Source organism: Coffea eugenioides, chromosome 5 (genome assembly GCF_003713205.1).
Source record: "Coffea eugenioides isolate CCC68of chromosome 5, Ceug_1.0, whole genome shotgun sequence".
Lineage (NCBI taxonomy): Eukaryota > Viridiplantae > Streptophyta > Magnoliopsida > Gentianales > Rubiaceae > Coffea > Coffea eugenioides.
The window spans coordinates 40,360,138-40,379,750 of NC_040039.1; the positions used below are offsets into that span (position 1 = coordinate 40,360,138).

The window sequence follows — 19,613 nt, forward strand, 5'->3', positions numbered from 1 at the left end:
GATTCGCGAAGAAAAGTAACGTGTTCCCACAGACGACGCCAATTGATGCGACTGTCGAAGTGAAGGTCCGACCGGACCGGGTGCCTAGGGAGCGAGCTGAATCGTCCGACCTGCACGCGGGCGAGCTGCGGGGCTGAGTCCCCTGTAGCAACTCCGACGATCAAGTCAGAGGAAGATCTTGTAAGTGAAAGAGTAGAGATTGTGCTATGAATAGCTACCTTGTGTTTTCCCCACGCATGGTATTTATAGAGTCACAGGTAGTAGTCTCCTAGTAAAACAGGGAGTCCTTATGGAAGCATAACTCTCCCTAGGGCTCCATAGCTTAGTTAAGGCGTGCTTGGGCTCTGCAGCCCGCGCGGCCCACACGAGCCGACCTGCTGGGCCGGGAACCTCCTACCAGCCGAGCTCATGGGCCAGGCCGACGTGTTCGTGGGCCCCACTACAGTAATCAATTAGAGAGCGAAGATTAAAGCAATTACCCACTAATTATGGAGGAAACGATAAGGTGGTCGAGAGCGCATTTGGGAAACCAGACGGTGACGGAAAATTGATCGGATGGGAGCAGGCCCAGCATAGCAGAAATGGTCTACTTCTTTGAGTCCTTAGCAGAGTTGAATACACCTTTGGAGATGACGGAGGCGTCGAGTGGCTCAATTGTTGGCAATTGAGCATGTTGGCAATAACGGAGAATTCGCGGCTAAATCCAGACTTCCTAGTGGAGACGAAATCGTCAAAGACTCCACCACCGTCCACTTCGGAAATTAGGCAGCTGACGGCGGATGAGGAAGTCGACGAGAATCCACTACATTTACCGGGGAGGATGGACGGAAGCCACGGTCGGATGAGGAGGTGGAGGTCGGCAAAACAAGAAGGTGGCGGTTGAGGAGGGGATTGAAGCCGTTGAAGAAGTTGTTGTTGGTGGTGGTGGTGAAAAGGCCTGAGGGAGAGGTGGGTGGCCGGATAGACGAAGAAAGCCCTAGCTGTTGAGGCCGCCATACAAGAATTTCCAAGAGAAGCAGCTGGAGATATATAATAAAAAAGGTCCTTTGAGGTATTATCTCATAGCTGTTTCTGCAATTGTAAAAAAATTGTGTGGCGTCCGGCGGCGGAGAACTCCCACTCACGTAGCTGTCTCTGTTTTTCAGATTCTCTTAGCCCCTCACGGATGGATCGGGATTTCTCATTTTCTCTCTGCCCACCAAATTTTAGTTTTGGGATTTGTTTGCTTTTTGTACTAGGTCAATTGAGTGCCACTGGTGAAGACGACAGAAACAAAGAAACAAAGCTGTTTCCCTCTATTTTCTTTTCCCCTTAAAGCTAACGGGCGAAATTACAATTATGTCCTGGTTATTTCAGTTTTCATGGCTTATCTAGTCTCACTAACGGCACTTGCTTTGCACGCTCGGAAAACCTTGGTGATTCTGTGAAATCCGTCAACGATTATACTTAATTGGGATGAATTCAGTAGTTTGGGGACTTAAAGTGTCCCATTTAGAAGTTTAGGGATTGAAGTGAAAAATAGGGTATAGTTTAGGGGGTCAAAAGGGAATTTACCCCTACAAAAATCGCAAAAATCAGTTGCTTGAGAGGTCGACGTGAGTGCAACTTCAGAATTTCGCGGGGCCCCAAACAACTTTAAGCAGCAAGAACATTCTTCCACACGAAGGTACCAGGAATGTTTAATTAAATAAATTACCTTCAAATTTCTAGGTTCGTTTACAGATTGGAATCACTTTTTTTTCGACTCAAAGTAATTGACTTTTGCCGAATGAAATAAACCTAATCCCAGAGTTAATACCAAAAGCCGGCAACTCTTGGTACAACCCCAGGGACTTATCTACCCAACTAACCCAACCCCCCGACCCGATGTGGGATAAACTACTCTAGGTGTTCCCAACCTAAGCTAAGAACCCCGGCACATGAACTAAGCATGCTAATCCTAACGAGCAGTTTGTCTTTTTTTGACTCAAAGTAAATAACTTTTGCCGAATGAAATAAACCTAATCCCAGAGTTAATACCAAAAGCCGGCAACTCTTGGTACAACCCCAGGGACTTATCTACCCAACTAATCCAACCCCCGACCCGATGTGGGATAAACTACTCTAGGTGTTCCCAACCTAAACTATTGGAATCACGCCCCTTTCAATTTGTATGACGAGCAAATGAATGTTTTATTGTTTAATTCCTGGTAGGAAAAATAACTGAAAATATACTTTCATTGAAAAAAAAGAATGAAAGGTTTGATGTCTCAGCAAATTTACTACTTAAAATCTTTTAAAGCTAAATTTTTGACAACCGTTACAACAAACAGCTCTCTAATTTTCTACCCATTCTTACGTGTGGGACTGTGTCTTAGTATTAAAAGGGGAAAAAAACCTTTGTTTATTCAATAACTCTGCTTAGTGCTTATCAATGTATGATCCTTCAAATTGAGAACTTATTATTGAAAATTGCCATTATCCAATATGAAGAAAAGGGACCTCTCTCTCTCTCTCTCTCTCTCTCTCTCTCTCTCTATTATAAATTACCTTATAGAAAGTATAGTGAATTTTGGTGGTTAAGAGTATAAGCAAAAGTTGGTGAATCTTGATGATTAAACCTTTCTTGAAACTTTCCCATCGTGGCTTTTTAGTTGCTTTTTTCCTCTCGAGGACGAAAAGATATTAAGATTAAAATTCCTTTTCCTTCCCTGTAATCTAAGTTGCTATTAATTAACGATAATGACGTGAAACCAAACCGTAATAAAAACATACATTTATTTTTATAATTATTGACCAACTTCTCCACTTGAAATTACTAATAATACATCATGTGCTTTGCACGTGATTATAGGATTATATAATATAAATATTTTTGTGAAATTCTATTGGTAATATCATAATTTAATATTTTAAGCACAAGAAATAATTGGAGATGAAATGTAAAGGTTGGCAAATAGTTTTAAACGAGAGAAATTTTCATCTTAATCTTAATTACTAACATTATTGAAACAATTGGTAACATTTCAATTTTTATTCCAATTACTAACATTATTGAGTTAATTGGTAACATTTCATTCATTTCATTACTTTTTTGTTCATTCATTTTGTTACTACCATAACTAAGATGAAATAATTCTAATTATTAGACAAAAAAATGAGGGTACTTTGGTCATAGTAAAAATAAAGACAAAAAATGAGGGTACTTTAGTCATAGTGAAAACTAAGACAAAAAATGCTTACATTCCACTTGTCTAGACCGTAGGATGTTTTGGTCATAGTAAAAACTAAAACAAAAAATGAGGGTAGTTTGGTCATAGTAAAATCTAAGACAAAAAATGCTTTCACACTTAACTTGCTTACGCTCTACTTACCCATAGACCCTTCATTTCCAAGTATATTTTGGCTGGCTATTCAATACTTTGCCATTGCTTTGAGCAAGAAATTTAAGTACAAGAAATGATTGAAGAAGAAGTGTAAAGGTTGGCAAATAGTTTTAAATGAGAGAAATTTTCATTGTAATCATAATTACTAACATTATTGAAACGGTTGGTAACATTTCAGTTTTTATTCTAATTACCAATATTATTGAGTCAATTGATAACATTTCATTCATTTCATTACTTTTTTTTTTAATTCACTTCATTACTACCGTAACTAAGATGAAATAATTCTGATTATTAGACAAAAGAGTACTTTAATTATAGTAAAAACTAAGACAAAAAATGAAGGTAGTTTGGTCATATGCTTGCACTCAACTTGTTTCCACTTCACTTGCTTAGATCCTTCGTACTTTTATAAGGAGTATAGATATAGATATAGATTAATGTAATTTCCAATGCTGATTGCACTCTCATTCATACGACTCTGTTCATGAAAATTCATTAAAAACTAGTCCACGAAGTAGAAGCGGAGAAAAGGGAAATATTCATTGAAGTTGCTGGTTTGGCACCTCATCAACTTTCTCAACATCCAGTCCACCCGTACGAATTCGGGCTATTATTTTTGGTTTTCTAGGATTTCAAAATCTTTATTCAAATGAAGAGCGCTGACTCTAATATTAAATCTAAACTCTTCACTAGAAGTTTCCCGTTACCTTCGATGGCAACGTATGTCTTAGTTGCTTATCAAAAAACTTGCAAGTTTATTAAAAAAAAAAAAAAAATCCTTCTCCTTCCTGCAGTACAACTCCTTTCCAAAAGAATTTGAAGAATCGACATTATCACTTTCCTCAATTCTGATATAGTTCACCGAGCAAATAAATTTAGTCACAATAATTTCGGGCTCAATTATATATTATCAATCTCCTCAATTCTGATACAGTTCACCAAATTTGTCTTCGTCTCAACGTTATGACACGGGTTTAGGTTGGAAATTAATGAGGGGTTCTCAACTGATTTTTGATTTCGTAAAACCTGATTTTATTCAATTGAAACTTAAAAATCGGATTTTTCAGAATAACTCATGCGTTCCCATTTACTATTTAAAAAGTCATTTTAATAAATGTATAGGTGTTCTCCAAAAAAAGTCAAAAAACTAATTTTGACAGAAAGATGACCATGTTACTCTTATATAGTGCATAAGTAAAATTTTGAGCTAATTAAATAATTTTTGATGTAATTGATTAATTTTCTTATGAAGATTAAATGGTGGATGAGAACAAAAAAGAGACGTATAAATGCATTTGAAAGTGAGACAAGAATAGGAAGAAAATATAAAGACTATAAAAATTTATCTAATCTAAAGGTGGATAATAATAATGTTGAAATACAAAAAGTAATTTTGTCTACATGAAAAGTAGACCAAAATCAGAATCCAAAAGCACATCAAGACTTGCTTTTGATTTTCAATTTTTTTTTGGACCCAAAAATTCTAAAAATGGTTTTCTAAAATCAGTTGAGAACAAAATAAAATAACTTTCCAAAAATCAAAAGTTAAAATCAAGTTTTCAAAATCAGTTGAGAACAAGGTCGAAGGAAAAAAAATCTCTTATACGTCCTTTTTAACTTCCCAATTCTATCCTTTGCAAGAAAGAACAAAATTTTGAACAAATTAAAAAAAAAAATAGAAGAAGAAAAAGAAAGAGACGCATAATTGTAAACATCCATGACATAGGCTGTTTACCAAATCTGTTGTCGTCTCCACTAATATTAAAAGAAAGGAAAATTTGAAACGGCATCAGTGTAGAAAAACTTTACAAGCATGGTGGTTGGAGAAAGATTTTTCATGTAAATTATAGTTTTTTTCAATGTATATAAACAGTGATCGGCTTCTCCAATCTTCATTTGAAATTATAAATGTCATTTCCCTAAACAACTGCATGTGATATTGATAGGTTGTGGAGCTTGTATAATAATAAATACTTACTCGATAAAAATACAAATTTTGTATATAGCGGTGAGTAGGGTCGAATCTACAGGAATTGGAGATAATTTATCTCTTCTAAAATTCAGAATATGGGGGGCTTTTATAAAAATATAAAAATAACTAATTAACTAAATAAAAGCAACTCATGAAAATAAACAAGTATTAACCAACAATCCAACTATTCTGTGTCAACTGTCAAGGTCTTCATTCCAATTGCGTCCCCGTAGTTGTAGAGTAGGCGTGGATAAAATGCATGTTCTCCAGTCACGCCTCTGTGCTTCCAGTAGGTAAAATGAAACTTTGCCAAAGCTTTTCAGCAAGTCATGAATGATGGTGCCATAAATGATAAATCCAACCGTATGCCTCCTTCTAAGAAGCTACATGATGAAATGGACAACATAAATAAATATCTTAATAAATTTCCACCAACTTCTCCACTTGCAATGATAAATTAATGTAATTTCTCAAATCTTTCACGTAATCCTTTGTTATTTTCCTTGTATGTGAGCAATTGGTTAGTTATTCATGAAGACTTATAATAGCTTAAAAAAATTACCATTGTCCAATATGGAAAAAGGGGGCCCATGTCCTTCATTTTCATACATAGGATTTTTTTTTTAATTTTATGATTATACATGTCATATGGACTTAGACCCTTTTTTACATAAAAATTTACATGCACCTCTTCTTCAGATTCCGATTATGTGCGGAATTAATTGTTACAAACGAAAACTAGATTTCTAACTCAAAGTTTACAAAGACAAAAGAGATATGGAGATTGGATGTGGGATGGGGAAAGTTCACAGCATGATGTGTTAAAGCGTTCAGTGAATGGACATCCCAGAGTCTTTGCCGCACCATTTCCTGGAAATGTCCCCTGCTTCCTTAAGGAGCTTTCACTAAGTCATCAAAATGGTATGGCATGATCGAGCAGAATAGTATGATGCCGTCAAAATAATTTGTGAAAATTTTTTTAAAAAAAAACAAAGAATAGGAATATTAACAATCTCTACCTTGGATAGGAACTTACCACCTATTTATGAATTTTCGCTCTTCTCATTCCCTTTTTCCAAATTTTCCCATAAAATTAAAGGGAAATACTTGGCTTAATTAATTTAGATTATCTAAATCCTGCGTTATAATAGTATAGCAAAGAAAACAGTCCATACAAAAAATTATTCATACCAACACTAGCAAAACTTGTCCAAATCCTCTGGAAAAAAAATCTATAAAATCAATCAATGATACCAACATTGTACCAAAAATATTAATCTTTTGACTTTTTGCATATGAAAGGGGGAGGAAAACCTTGACTTAGATATTGTAATGCTCAACTCTTTAAATCACTCATGGTCTCCTATTAGTTCAACTTTCATCATTGATTCCTCAATACTCAACAATCATACTCGTAGAAAAACAAAAGAATAACAGAAAAAAAGTACATACCTTTGGCAGTCTCAAGATTTTCAGCCTCCTCAAGCTTGCTTGTAAAAATTTCAGGTACAATGAGATCACATCCATCACAATTTTGTAATTGTCAGTGTTGTTTCTTATTTCACCAAGCACATAATTGCTTTACTTGGCACAGAAATCTGAGAACAATTGTTGGAGTCTTAATTCGATATTTTTGGAGTTGCTTCTTAGTAGTGAAAACTAACGAAAGTATAATACGCACTTTTGTGTATTGGCAGGGTCTCAGCTTCTTCAAGATAACTTGGCCCGGAAATTCTGCTTGTCCAAGAATTCAAGGTGAAAGGATATCATACTCCATCTTAATTTTGTAATATTGAAGTTGCTTCTTAGTAGTGAAATCAAACGAAAATAAAGTACATGCTTTTTCTTTCAGTAGATTCTTGTGGTTCTCAGCTTCTTCAAGATAACTTGGCCTGGAAATTTTGCTTGTCCAAGAATTCAAGGTAAAAGGATATCATATTGGATCTTAATTTTGTACTATTGAAGTTGTTTCTTATTGCTGTCATGTTATATATAGCTTTGCGAGGCACATAAAAACTTAGACCGCTTCGTTTTCCTTCAACATGGATAGCTCTCTTCATGCTTTTCACATCGTTGGCATTTTTGGGCAAGAATATTGAATTTTCTTCAAGTTGCACATTCTTATCAACTTTTGGAGAAAGATAAAATGTGAACAGAGGCTGTTTATGGGCTGGATCTGGGCCATAATGATATATATATATATATGTATATATAAGTATGTATGCATGCATGTGTGTGTATGTATATGTATATATATAATGAATTTTTTTTTTTTTTGGATTTAAAAGTAGATGCAACTCTCTAGAGACTTGCAACATACTTTTTGGATTTTAAAACTATGTGCAATTCTTTGGAGATATCTGTAAGTGTAATGGTTTGGATTCCTAACTTGTAGCCAGAGTTGCATCTCATGCTCTGTTGGAGTTCTTCTCTTATTTCACCATGTTATACTGATAGCTTTGCTTGGCACCAACATCTTGATTCAATTATAATTCATTCATCAAAACTCAATAATCATAGTTTTTGTAGTAGCGAAAGCGAGATCGAAACATAATACTAACTTTTTGTCTTTTGGCAGAGTTTAGGAGTTCTCAGCTTCTTCAAGTCTTCAAGATAATTTGTCCTAACTTCAAGGTACAATGATATCACACTTGATCTTTTTTTGGAAAAATATCACACTTGATCTCCAATCTGTAAATTTTTGTGGTTGTTTCTCATTTCATAATATTATGTTTAGCTTTGTGAGGCCCAAACATCTTGGCCACTTGTTCTTCTTTGAACACATGGAGTGCTCTGTTCCAACAGAGGGCAGAATGAGATGATCCAAAACCTAGACCTAACTAATACTACTAACAAAACTAGACCCGGGCACAAGATGGATCTATAGGAGTAAATTTGATCCCGTCGAGTGTGGAAACATATACGGATCTTGGCCATAATCTTATAACTAAGAAGCTTTTACGTAAAATCTTAAATTTTTATAAAAGTTTTCTTACATCAAGTGCATATCAATTTTTTTTGTTATAAAAAAAAGATGCATATCAGTTTCATTTACTAAAGCGCTTAATTGAATCAGCATAATTGGACAACTTCATGTTTATACGGTCTTCTTTCTACAAAATTAAATGTTCTGGAGCACGTTATGAGTTTATGTACCCGTGGGATGAGGAGAGTACTGTAGCATCCTTCCTTTCAATTTTTTTTTCAAAAAAGCAAAAGAAAAAAAAGGAAAAATTGTTGACATATTTTTATCTGGGCAGGGTGTTTTGAGACATTTTCTTCTTCTTCTTCTTTTGGAGGAAAAAAAAAATGTGTGTGAGCCATTTTTATCCTGACATTTTTTAGGGTATAGCTCCTATTACCCTGTTTCGTTTAGATCTTTAAATTGATGTACTCAAAATTAAAAATAATGAAATAAAAAATTACCCAAGGTATCTAACTCAAAGAATAAAGAAGTAGGTTTTCGTGCACAGTTCTTCTTTTCTTTTCTTTTTTTGGACAAACAAAGAACATGCATTTTCTTGATGATTTTTTATTTTTTAACAGTTGAATCATGCACTTAAATGAAAAATAGTTAGCTGCATCAAGTGGGTTAAAGTTGCACCACAAAATTAATGGTTCTTAGAGATATTTTGTACCTATGATGTGGGTTTTTACCTAACAATTTATGCCAACTCTCACTCAGAACCCCATAAAGATTGGAATAAATCATTACTTAGGAAAAGTATTTCGGAATTAAATATTACATAAGAAGAGTATTTCTACTAACTCAATAGTAGCACAGATAAATTAGAAATGGAGATTGGGTATGGAATGATGAGAATCCGTAAAGTAATGTATAGAAGTGTTCGGTAAAATTGTTGAAACTTCGAAATTTGTGGGTTTAGATATTCTATGATCAATTCAGTGCTTCAAAAATAGTTTTTCTTCTAAGTTTTTCAAAATCAATCTTCAAAAGTTTTTGTCATTTCTCCAAATATTGAATGAACTATTCAGTCAGAAGAATTATAGATTAGCTAATTGCTGAACAATTATTGAATTGAGTGAAAAACATTTTCTTTTTCTGGTTATTAATCTTTACTAAACAATCTGTTGCCGCTGGCAACTTTTGATGTTTCTCTTCAATTTTAATTTTCGGATTTGCTTCAATTTGCTTTATGCACCTAAGCTTGGTATATTTTTAAATTCTAGATGATACAATTAGTTGGGAAAGCTCTGGCAGAAAAGGCTGCAGGAAAGATGGTAGATTACATGGGAAGGAGCGACATGGAAGATAGGCAATCCCTGAAAAGGAATTGGCAAGAATTGAGCTGCAAAGCATCTGACATAGAAGAGGAAGTGAACAGAGAAGAAATGTCAGGTAAAAAGAAAAGGAAACGTGAAGTTGACAGTTGGTTGAAGGAAGTTAAAAATTTAAGTCCTGAAATCGATGCATTGGAAACAAGAGGATCATCTTGGAGGCTTCCACTAAAGGAGGATCCTGTAGGAAAGCTGCAACTTCAGGTGAAAGAACTTGTTGATCAGAGCCGTCATTTCGATGGGCTTGTGCTCGATAATTATGACAACATCGGGGAGCCATGCCTGCCAACCAAATTGTTTGGAGTAAAGTTCGAGGAAGCTAAGCAGAGAATTTGGCCATGCTTGGTGACCGATGACATATCAAGCATTGGGATTTATGGTATGGGTGGAGTTGGCAAGACCACACTGGCAAAGCACATTGAGTACCATCTCTCAGAAAAACCCAGTTATAAAGTGCTTTGGGTTACAGTATCTCAAGACTTCAGTGTCACCAGTTTGCAGGATAAGATTGCCAATGTCTTAGGTGTTACTCTATCAAGTAGGGACGAGGAAGACGCCAGGGCAAGAATATTGCGTGAAGCATTCGGGAAAATGCTGAAATTAATAGTACTCATATTGGATGATGTTTGGGAAGAATTTTGTTTAGACAGGGTAGGGATTCCTCTTCATCCAAACAAGTGCAGATTGATTTTGACTACACGCTCACTGGAAGTGTGCAACAGGATACAATGTCAAAGAAAGTTTGATTTGCAAACTTTGAACAAAGACGAAGCTTGGGATTTGTTCAAGTATAAACTTGGCAGAGAGCCCTTGCTTCAAGGAGATTTGAAAAGTATTGCCAAGTCCATTGTGGAAGAGTGTGATGGTTTGCCTCTTGGCATTATCACAGTGGCTGGAAGCATGAGAGGTGTGAGAGACATTTGTGAGTGGAGAAATGCATTGGAACAATTGAAAACATGTTCAATTGGGTATCATGAGATGGAACGAGATGTGTTTCGTATCCTGGAATGGAGTTTCAATCGCCTGGATAAATATGAAAGGAATTGCTTCTTGTATTGCTGTCTTTATCCAGAAGATAGTGATATAAAAAGAGAGGAACTAATACGCCACTTTATTGGGGCAGAGCTGATGTCAAAACGGGACTCATGGTTAAAAGCATTTGATCAAGGTCAAAAGATATTAAACAAAATGATAAGAGTTTGCTTGCTGGAAGAAACTGAAGATTTCGATGGGGATGACTGTGTGAAGATGCATGATTTGGTCAGAGATATGGCATTAAGGATCACGCATGGAAACTCCAAACCAGAGAGGAGCAGAGATGATGTACCACGATTCTTGGTGAAAAGCTTAGGACGGAGTGGTTCAAAAGTAACACAGGAAGAATGGACAGAAGATCTCCATGCAGTCTCCTTTCATTCAGTTTATGGCGGTGCAAAAATAGAAGTCCCACCAGACTGGTCACCAAATTGTCCTAAACTCTCAACCTTGCTTCTTTCTGATGTTTCCATAGAAGAAATCCCAGATTCATTCTTTCGGCACATGTGTGGACTTAAAGTTTTGAGTCTAGAAGGTATAACAGAGTTGCCAAATTTTGTTTCAGACTTGGTGAATCTCACTGCCTTGATTTTGGGGGGTTGTAGAGGCCTCCGATTTGTGCCACCACTGGGAAAGCTCAAGCAATTGAAGGATTTGGACCTATCCAAGACTGAGATTGAGGATTTTCCTCAAGGTTGGGAGTCACTGGTCAATCTCGAAAGGCTTAACTTGAACCAGTGTCTGACTTTAAGAAGAAAGATAATACCAAAAGGAACATTTTTCCAATTGCATCGTCTTCAATTGCTAGTATTGCCACTCTCTGGTACTGTACAAGTTAATGATCCAGGAGTGTTGAACCAATTAGAAATTTTTGAAGGATGTTTGTCTTTTACGGACTTCTATAAAATTATTCGGTGGCCAAAATACTATAATGTTTATATCAATGACATCTTAACTGAGGATCAGTTTTATGATATTGATGATGAGGACAGTGATTGTGGGGACCACCGGAAGAAAGAACTGTATTTCCATCAGTGTAAGCTTGATAGAGGATCTAACTATTTGCCAGATGATATGACACGTCTGGTAATCGAGGATTGTAAGGGCATGGGCATTAGATGCTTGTCAGATGTTTTTAGAAATTTTATAAATTTAAGCGACTTGTCTGAAGTGGATATTAAGGATTCGGTTGGAATAGAGTTCCTCTGGCAATTGTCCTCTGCTTCTCCACGTTATCAGCCGGAAGACTCTTCTTTTAGTCCACTCCGTGGTCTCGAAGTACTAAGCCTCTACAGGTTGCCAAATCTGGTTGGTCTTTTTTACGGAGAATCAGAACCACATTTGCTTCCAGCTGGCACCTTTTCTTCCCTTAAAGAATTGGAGATTTCTGAATGTCACAACATGAAGCAGCTATTCACGGTGCAGTTGCTGCAGAACCTTCAAAATCTTGAAACATTAGAAGTTAAAGATTGTAAAGGACTGGAGGAGATAGCAGCAGATGGCAATGGAGTAGGACAAGGAGGAGGAGATGGCATCCAATTGACTTCAAGTGAAGGAGCCACCGCCAATGTCATCCTTCCGAAATTAAGGCGGTTGAGTCTGACTCGGCTGCCACAACTGAAGAACATTTGCAAGGCAGCCATGATCTACGAATTAATTGAGGAGATTGCAATATTTAATTGTCCAAATTTAAAGAGGCTGCCTTCGTTTCTTTCCACCATCGACGGACCACCATATTTGCTTCCAACTGGCACCTTTTCTTCCCTCAAAGAATTGAGCATTTCTGGATATTATAACATGAAGCAGCTATTCACGGTGCAGTTGCTGCAGAACCTTCAAAATCTTGAAACATTAACAGTTAAAGATTGTGAAGGACTGGAGGAGATAGCAGTAGGTGGCAATGGAGTAGGACAAGGAGGAGGAGAAGGCAACCAATTGACTACAAGTGAAACCACCGCCACTGTCATCCTTCCAAAATTAAGGCGGTTGCGTCTGACTAGGCTGCCACAACTGAAGAACATTTGCAAGGCAGCCATGATCTGTGATTCAATTGAGGAGATTGAAATATTTAATTGTCCAAAGGTAAAGAGGCTGCCTTTGTTATGTAATTGTCCAAGGGTAAAGAGCCTGCCTTTGTTTCTTTCCACCATCGGCGGACTACCATTTCTTCCCAGCACTCTTTATCAAATCAGGGGAGATAAAGAATGGTGGGAATCGTTAGAGTGGGACAATCCTTGTGCCAAAAATTCCCTTGACCGAATTTTTTCCACGCTGCAGTGGGATATTTGAAGACCACTTGTTTGATCAAAATCCTGATTGGTTCTCATGTATGTGTTTTCTCCCCTTTCTTTTGAGGTTTTTTTTTCCCCCAAAATGATCACTTCTCCACTAGCATAGAATTTGCTATTGTGTAGGAATCGATATTAATACTTTCCGTATTGAGCTCAAGTTTTTTTTTTTTTTAACTATCTTGAGGTGCAGAACTGCTAACACCTTTTGAGTTGTTCTGATGGGAAAATAGATTTAAGTACATTAGTTTCTCTTTCTTTCTTATTTATTTTTGATTTCAACGTCGTTATAAATTTCTTTATGTTATTTTCTTTTTTCATTTTAAGCTATTGCATGTTCTTTGTCTTTCTCCTATTTCTAGTGAGGCTCAAGTTTTCTTCTGCTGACAACCTTCCCTATAATGCTGAACTACGAACTGCACCATTTCTTATATTCATCCAAACAATCAGCTGCATGCAGCTTTTTAATATTTTTTAATTTTTTCTAATTTCTATAAATTTAAATATTTTATTTTCTATCTCTTTCTTCCTCCTTGTTTGTTTCTGAATTTAGTGTCTTTATTAATTTATTCCATAAAAAATGAGCTGATCTCTATGTTTTTTTTTTCATTTTTTCATTTCTTGTTGTTGAAAGTTGTCTTGTTTTTCCCCTTCTCTTAAGAGGCTTTCTAGATAAAGTTAAAGGTTATATATGTTTGCAAATGTTTAAATTCCAAATTTCATATTGAGAGCCACAATAAGTTGGAAGGAAGGAAGTAGAATTACAATTAATGTAATTTCCATGATCGTACTTGCGTTAGTATGATGGATGAGTTTGCTTTGTGTTTCTGACTATACTAATCAAGTGTTGTTTGTCAATATTTCTTAGGTAGCCACAAAACTGCTGCTGCAAGAGAGGTGATGTTGCTAAAACAAGTGTTAATTGAAGCCTTGTCCACCAGCGCCAAATTTCTATTGCTGTTAATGATGTTTTTTCTATACAGTTTTCTGTGACTATTCCTTGATTATCAACAAATATGTTTTGGGGTATTGTGACAAAATTTTTGATCATACTGTACTCCAAGAATGTTTTCTCACTCTATCAATTTAAACCATTCTGCGTATGTGCTTTTCCCTGATTTCCATTTCAAGCAATTATATGTCCAGTTCCACTGATAATTCTTTAGCTAAAGAAGGATCAGAATAATATTTGAATCCCTTCTAGAGTTAAATATCTACATTGAGAATATGATAGACTCTCGTATTTTCTCAATCACTTTTAGTACCTGAACCATTCTAGCAATTAAACACAACTCACAAAAAGTGGCAAATGGCAACTATAAGCATGTGTGATCACTTTACTGCGAAGCATGGTGACATGATACTCACGCGCTTATTAACTTGGATTTGTCCATTGCACTACTATTTAAGGCATTAGAGGAACTTGAACTGCATGACAAAGCAGGAAATGCAAACAACCTTTAAATTAAACAAAAACCTTTCCTTTTTTTTTCTCTCTCTCTTTTTAAACAAAAATCTTCTTGTTTAGGATGCGTAAAATCAGATGGTTGCTTGTAATTTGGACCCAGCCCTCAAAAGAAAAGAAGGTTTGCTTGTGTTTTGGTTTTTCCACGTCCTTTTTTTTTTATTTTTTTACGCTTAAAGATTTGATGACTTTATCAAAAAAACAAAAGTCAACAACAATTTGTGCACCAATAGACATAAAAATTACAGAAACCAAACTTATCATACTTAATTAAGTGAGATATTCAAACTTGGTAGATTTTAGGGAAATTCCAAGTACTGAAAGCGTGGTCTTAACCTCTGGGTTCTTATATTCTAAGGATACCCCTTTGGTGGGACAGCATTACTAAACCTCTCACTAAATGGCTTTTCTTATGGGAGGAGGCATGCCTTTCTTTCAATTGGGAGCACAGAAAATTGGAATGATTGTAGTGTTACATGTAAAATTACACCATAAAAGAGTAAGAAAAAGATGCCAATTTACAGATTATAAATCCTTTATCCTACTTTCTATGTCAATTTTTATTTTATTCACTATTTTTTTCCACATAACTTATGAATATACGACATGCTTTACTCACAAATTAGGTACAAAGTGTCGCATGTAAAATTATATGACAAAATAATTAGATGTACATTGCGATAGAAAGTAAAAGATGGTAAGTCAATAAATATCGGTATGCGCATTCATATGTTAAATTATACATGAAATAAATCCATAGTTATTTACGACTGAACACCTTTCTCTCATGAGCCCTGAAACTAGGCTTAACCTCCAGAGGAAAATCTTAAGCCCTTTATCCGCAATGAATGTCGTAAGTTCAAGGACTTAACTGCACTAAACTCAGCCATAACCCCACCAGCTATTAGTCTACATTTTGGGCTTGTGGGCTTTTGGTGAATTCCTAAATTTCAGAATCTTTTATGGAATTATAAAATAATTAATCAAATGGTTTTGCCCCAAGGCCCAAACAGAGTTTAGTGGTAGAAAGATTAATTATTCATAATGGAGATGTCAATTTGAGTTTGACTCGCAAATTTGCCCCCTCCCCCATGTCCCACTTGTCTAGCTTGGAGGATCTCTTGAGTTGTTAAGAATGAAAAATAATTTAAAAGTTGATTTTATTAATTTACTAAAACAAGATTATTAGATTAGAGATGATTGGTCTTATTTTAAGGAAATAATTCCACAAAAAAGGTGTAGGATTTCACAATATTCATCTTCAATTACAAATTTTAACTATGTCCTATCTCACATTTATTTTGCTATTTTAACAAATATTTTTTTGCATCATATTATTGCAGTCCAATGCCATCAAAGTTATTGGAATGTGTCAGGAACTTAAGATGGAGTTTGTCGTTTTATGTAGTAGAGTGTGCGTTTCGGAGAATTAAGCAAAATAAGTGCTGCGACCTGAAACGGTGCCGTTGGAATAAATTTGTTAGTTAGTTAGAATTAGCTATTCTGTTAGTTCACGTTTGGTTTGTTTCTTACGGTTGGCTTCCATTATAGATAGTGGATGTTGCTGCAGTATGTTTAGATGTCAAAACAGAGGTGTGGAAAGTTAAGGGAAAAAACATTCAAGCATTTGTGGCCACAAACGGCAGGGGAAGTGTGTTGGCTGGGCACGTGGAAAGGGCTTTTGTGACTTGTAACCGGAAGAGCTATTGGGCGTTGAAGGGGACTCCATGTGCGCACGTGAAATGTGGAGGGGGCGAAATTAAGCAACTGGCAAAGTGAGGGTTTGTACGCGAAAGTACGGGAGGGAAAGAAGGCGCGAAGCTTACTGGATAAGCTAACAAGAGCAGGCGTATTAGAAAGGAAGAAGCGCCAAAACCGGAGCAGGAGGAATAGCATAAGATAGGGATTTGTTATGGAGCTGGCGGCCGAAATAGATGCTTCGGATATGCAGTGGGATAGCGAAGGAGAAAGCGAAAATGTAGTATCGCTGATGCATGAGAGTGGAACACCTTCGAATTATAAAAGTTGCAGCAGTGAAAGGAAGGGCATTCGTCGGACGGCGGAAACAATGGTAAGCCACTCAACTCATTCCGTGAAGAATATGGTGGATTGGCTCTCGGATGAGCAGCGGCAGGCTGTCAGAGACTTTGGATTCGGTCCAATTTTGAATGTGAAGGGAGTAGAGGTTGACGAAGAGATGTTGAACTGGCTGGTGGATAACTTTGATGTAGATCGGAGGACACTGAACGTTCATGGGTACTGTCTACAGGTGACAGCCGAGGATGTGGAATGTGTACTTGGCTTGAGCAGCCGTGGGAAAGATATTGAAAGCGAAAAGCGAAGGCAAGAGATGGATACAGAGTTGGAAAGAGAATTGAATTGAATATCAGAATAAATAGCGGTGAAATTGTAGCGGAGGAATTGAGGCACAGTATATGTAGTTTGCATAACGAAGGCTTACACTTCAAAGTGAAGTTCGTACTGTTTGTTGTTGGTAGGTTGTTAGCACCAAGTTTGGATGACACAGTGAGCCGGGATCTGGTGGCTGTAGTGGCTACAGAGGAGAATATGGAAAATTTGAACTGGTCGAAATTCATATTAGACAATTTGGTGAAGAGCATCCGTGATAGAGACGGCAACGGAATAGCGGGATGTGCACTTTTCTTGATGGTATAAGAAATACGCACCATTTTGTATTAGAGAAAGGAATTGCTGGAATAATGAAATTATAGTTTGATATAAAGGACCTGTAAATGATGGTATGCGTGTTTGTCCATGCAGATTTACTATCTGGAACGATTCTATATCGAGGGTGAGGACGAGTTTCGCAAGTTCCAGCCGAGAGGGCCGAGGCTAAGGTTTTGGGGAAGGTACGAGATTAATGAAAGCGTGCGAATATTGAGGAGGAATCACATATTTGAGGGGGAACAGGTAATGTAAAATCCTTTCGTGTGAATTGTTGTTGAAATTGCAAGCTGCATTTTGTGACGTTACTATTAGTACAAAACTGAAGGCTTGTAGTGACAGGGCAATGTGCAGTTTTACAATAACATAAGCTGTAGAGAAGACATCGATAGAAGACTGATTGAAATTGAATGTGGTAATAAAGATGTGAAGGATAGTATTGGTAGAATGGAAGCAATGATTGAATGTCGTTTCGAAAGGCTGAGGAGCATGTATGAAAGTGGAAGGGTGTGCAAAACAAACCGGGCACTTGGTGTGGAGGGTGGGCAGAAGGACGATTGGCGTGGTAATGTTAAAAGAGGGAGTGAGTTACATAAGATTAGTCCTACAACGCCAGATGTTAGGTCCAAAAGCAGGAGTGAAAATGATAGAGTAACTACGAATAGTACTGAAATGGGTGAAAAGAGTGCATCAAAAATTACAAAGTGGAGGAGTAGAAAGAGACTAAGGATGGACAATACGGAGAAGCCTGTGTGGGAAGACAAACAAAACAGAAGGCAAGGTAAAAGAATAAAGGTATGCATCGGTTTGTGGCAAGGTATTTCGTAGCATTAGAAAAGTAAAGTATAAATTGTAGTTTTATGTACAGATGGATAGCAGTGGGATGAACGAGCGTCAAACGAAGATGGTTGCTTTATTGGCAAAGGTGAGTATTCCAACGTTCCAGAATTAATAAAGTATGGGAAAATATAGACAATGAAAGATGAAATATTTTTGTGGTAGCAGGAAACGAGGCTGGCATCTATCGGCGAAAAATTGAGTGAGGGACGAGCAAAAATACTGAAGTTCTTGTTTGACACTCAGCTGTCGCAAGGGTATGTACTGGATTTGTTAAATCAACAGTTCTATTTTGTTTTATCCTTTATTTGAAATTGCAATGGCAAAAGGGACAGAAAAGTATTTGCAATTATAAGGTTGACTAAATATGTAGTATGATTATCCCCATAGGGGAGAGGGCATAGCAACGAAAATGTTGGAAGCAGTTAAAATTGGTTTACAAGTGAGCATAGAACTTACATTTTGTGTGCTGTCAATCATGCCTGCTTATATAAAAAGCAAGGGTAGGTAACTTAGGTGAACATATAGAAAAAAAGGTGAGTATTCAAGAAGTTTGAGAATGGAACTACAATGATAACTCAATGACCCTTATGGTGAGTACATAACCGCCTTAGGCTAACTCAATGACCCTAAGGACTGATTGAGTCATTGAAACCGTGATTGCTGGTTGTATTAGTGAGGAAGAGCGAACCAACTCTGGCCGTTTTAACTCTCATCATTGAAAATGATGATATCAAGTTTGTAGATTATGAAACCGTAATACAAATAGGGAAAAGATTAATGTACCCTGTTGTAATGACAGGGAAGTACTGGTGTCAATTAAGGGGCAGACAGCAAGCCGGGATGCAATGGGGTCCTTGCTTCCTGAAAAACCCATGGCATGCGATGTGAGTAAATCGAGGGATTGAAATTGGGTGGTGTTATGTGGACTGTTTCATGGAGGACGAAGTGATGTGACTTGAGTTTGGTGCAGATAATAAATTGCTATTGTGCGATGAAAACAGCAAGGCAGCAAAGGCGTGCTGTAGATCAGTCTATTCGATGGTGGTTCATGCCAACTTGGTTTCAGGTACAAGTGTTCGGCCAAACTTGGGGGGTGTGAGTACGTACATTCATATTAAAATGTCATATTTTACTGTCGTGTTGTAGCAAGAGATTTTGGAGTTCAACAAATCAGCAGACGAGCTCTACTGTACATATCTACAGGAATGTAAAGTAGGAGGTAATATAAAAAAGTGTGAGAAGGTACGAGAAGCTGCCCTGTTATGTAGCAGAATGGAATAGATACAGATTCCCATGACGATGACCAACTAACCGCCGTTATGCTTCAGATATTCGTGCCAATGTGGCACAATGAGCATTGGTATATGTGTGTGGTGGACATGGCAAGCGAAGAAGTATTAATTTATGATTCAATGAGAGGACACGAGCAAACGGAAATTAATAGGCGCAGCTCCGTGGAGACAATGGTAAACTAAGTTGGTTTGTCAAACATTTCATGAACACGAACATCACCTTTACAATTGGTGGCAGTATACTTAAAATCGCATATGTTTTTGTTGTATGGCCCTAAGATTGAAAGGTTGGAAGCAGCGCTGACTTATGGTTTGGAGGGGCAGTATTCGTCATGCCTTTGGCTGTACAAAATAAAAGCTGCAGCCACA

General features: G+C 36.9%; 1 protein-coding gene across 1 annotated transcript; it reads left to right on the top strand.

The window, feature by feature from the left end:
• Nucleotides 1-9,606: 9,606 nt before the first annotated feature.
• Nucleotides 9,607-12,782, top strand: LOC113771647 (probable disease resistance protein At4g27220). Its single transcript, XM_027316218.1, has 2 exons — nt 9,607-12,715; nt 12,757-12,782. The coding sequence occupies exons 1-2, from the start codon at nt 9,607-9,609 to the stop codon at nt 12,780-12,782; spliced, it is 3,135 nt and encodes a 1,044-aa protein (XP_027172019.1).
• Nucleotides 12,783-19,613: the final 6,831 nt, after the last annotated feature.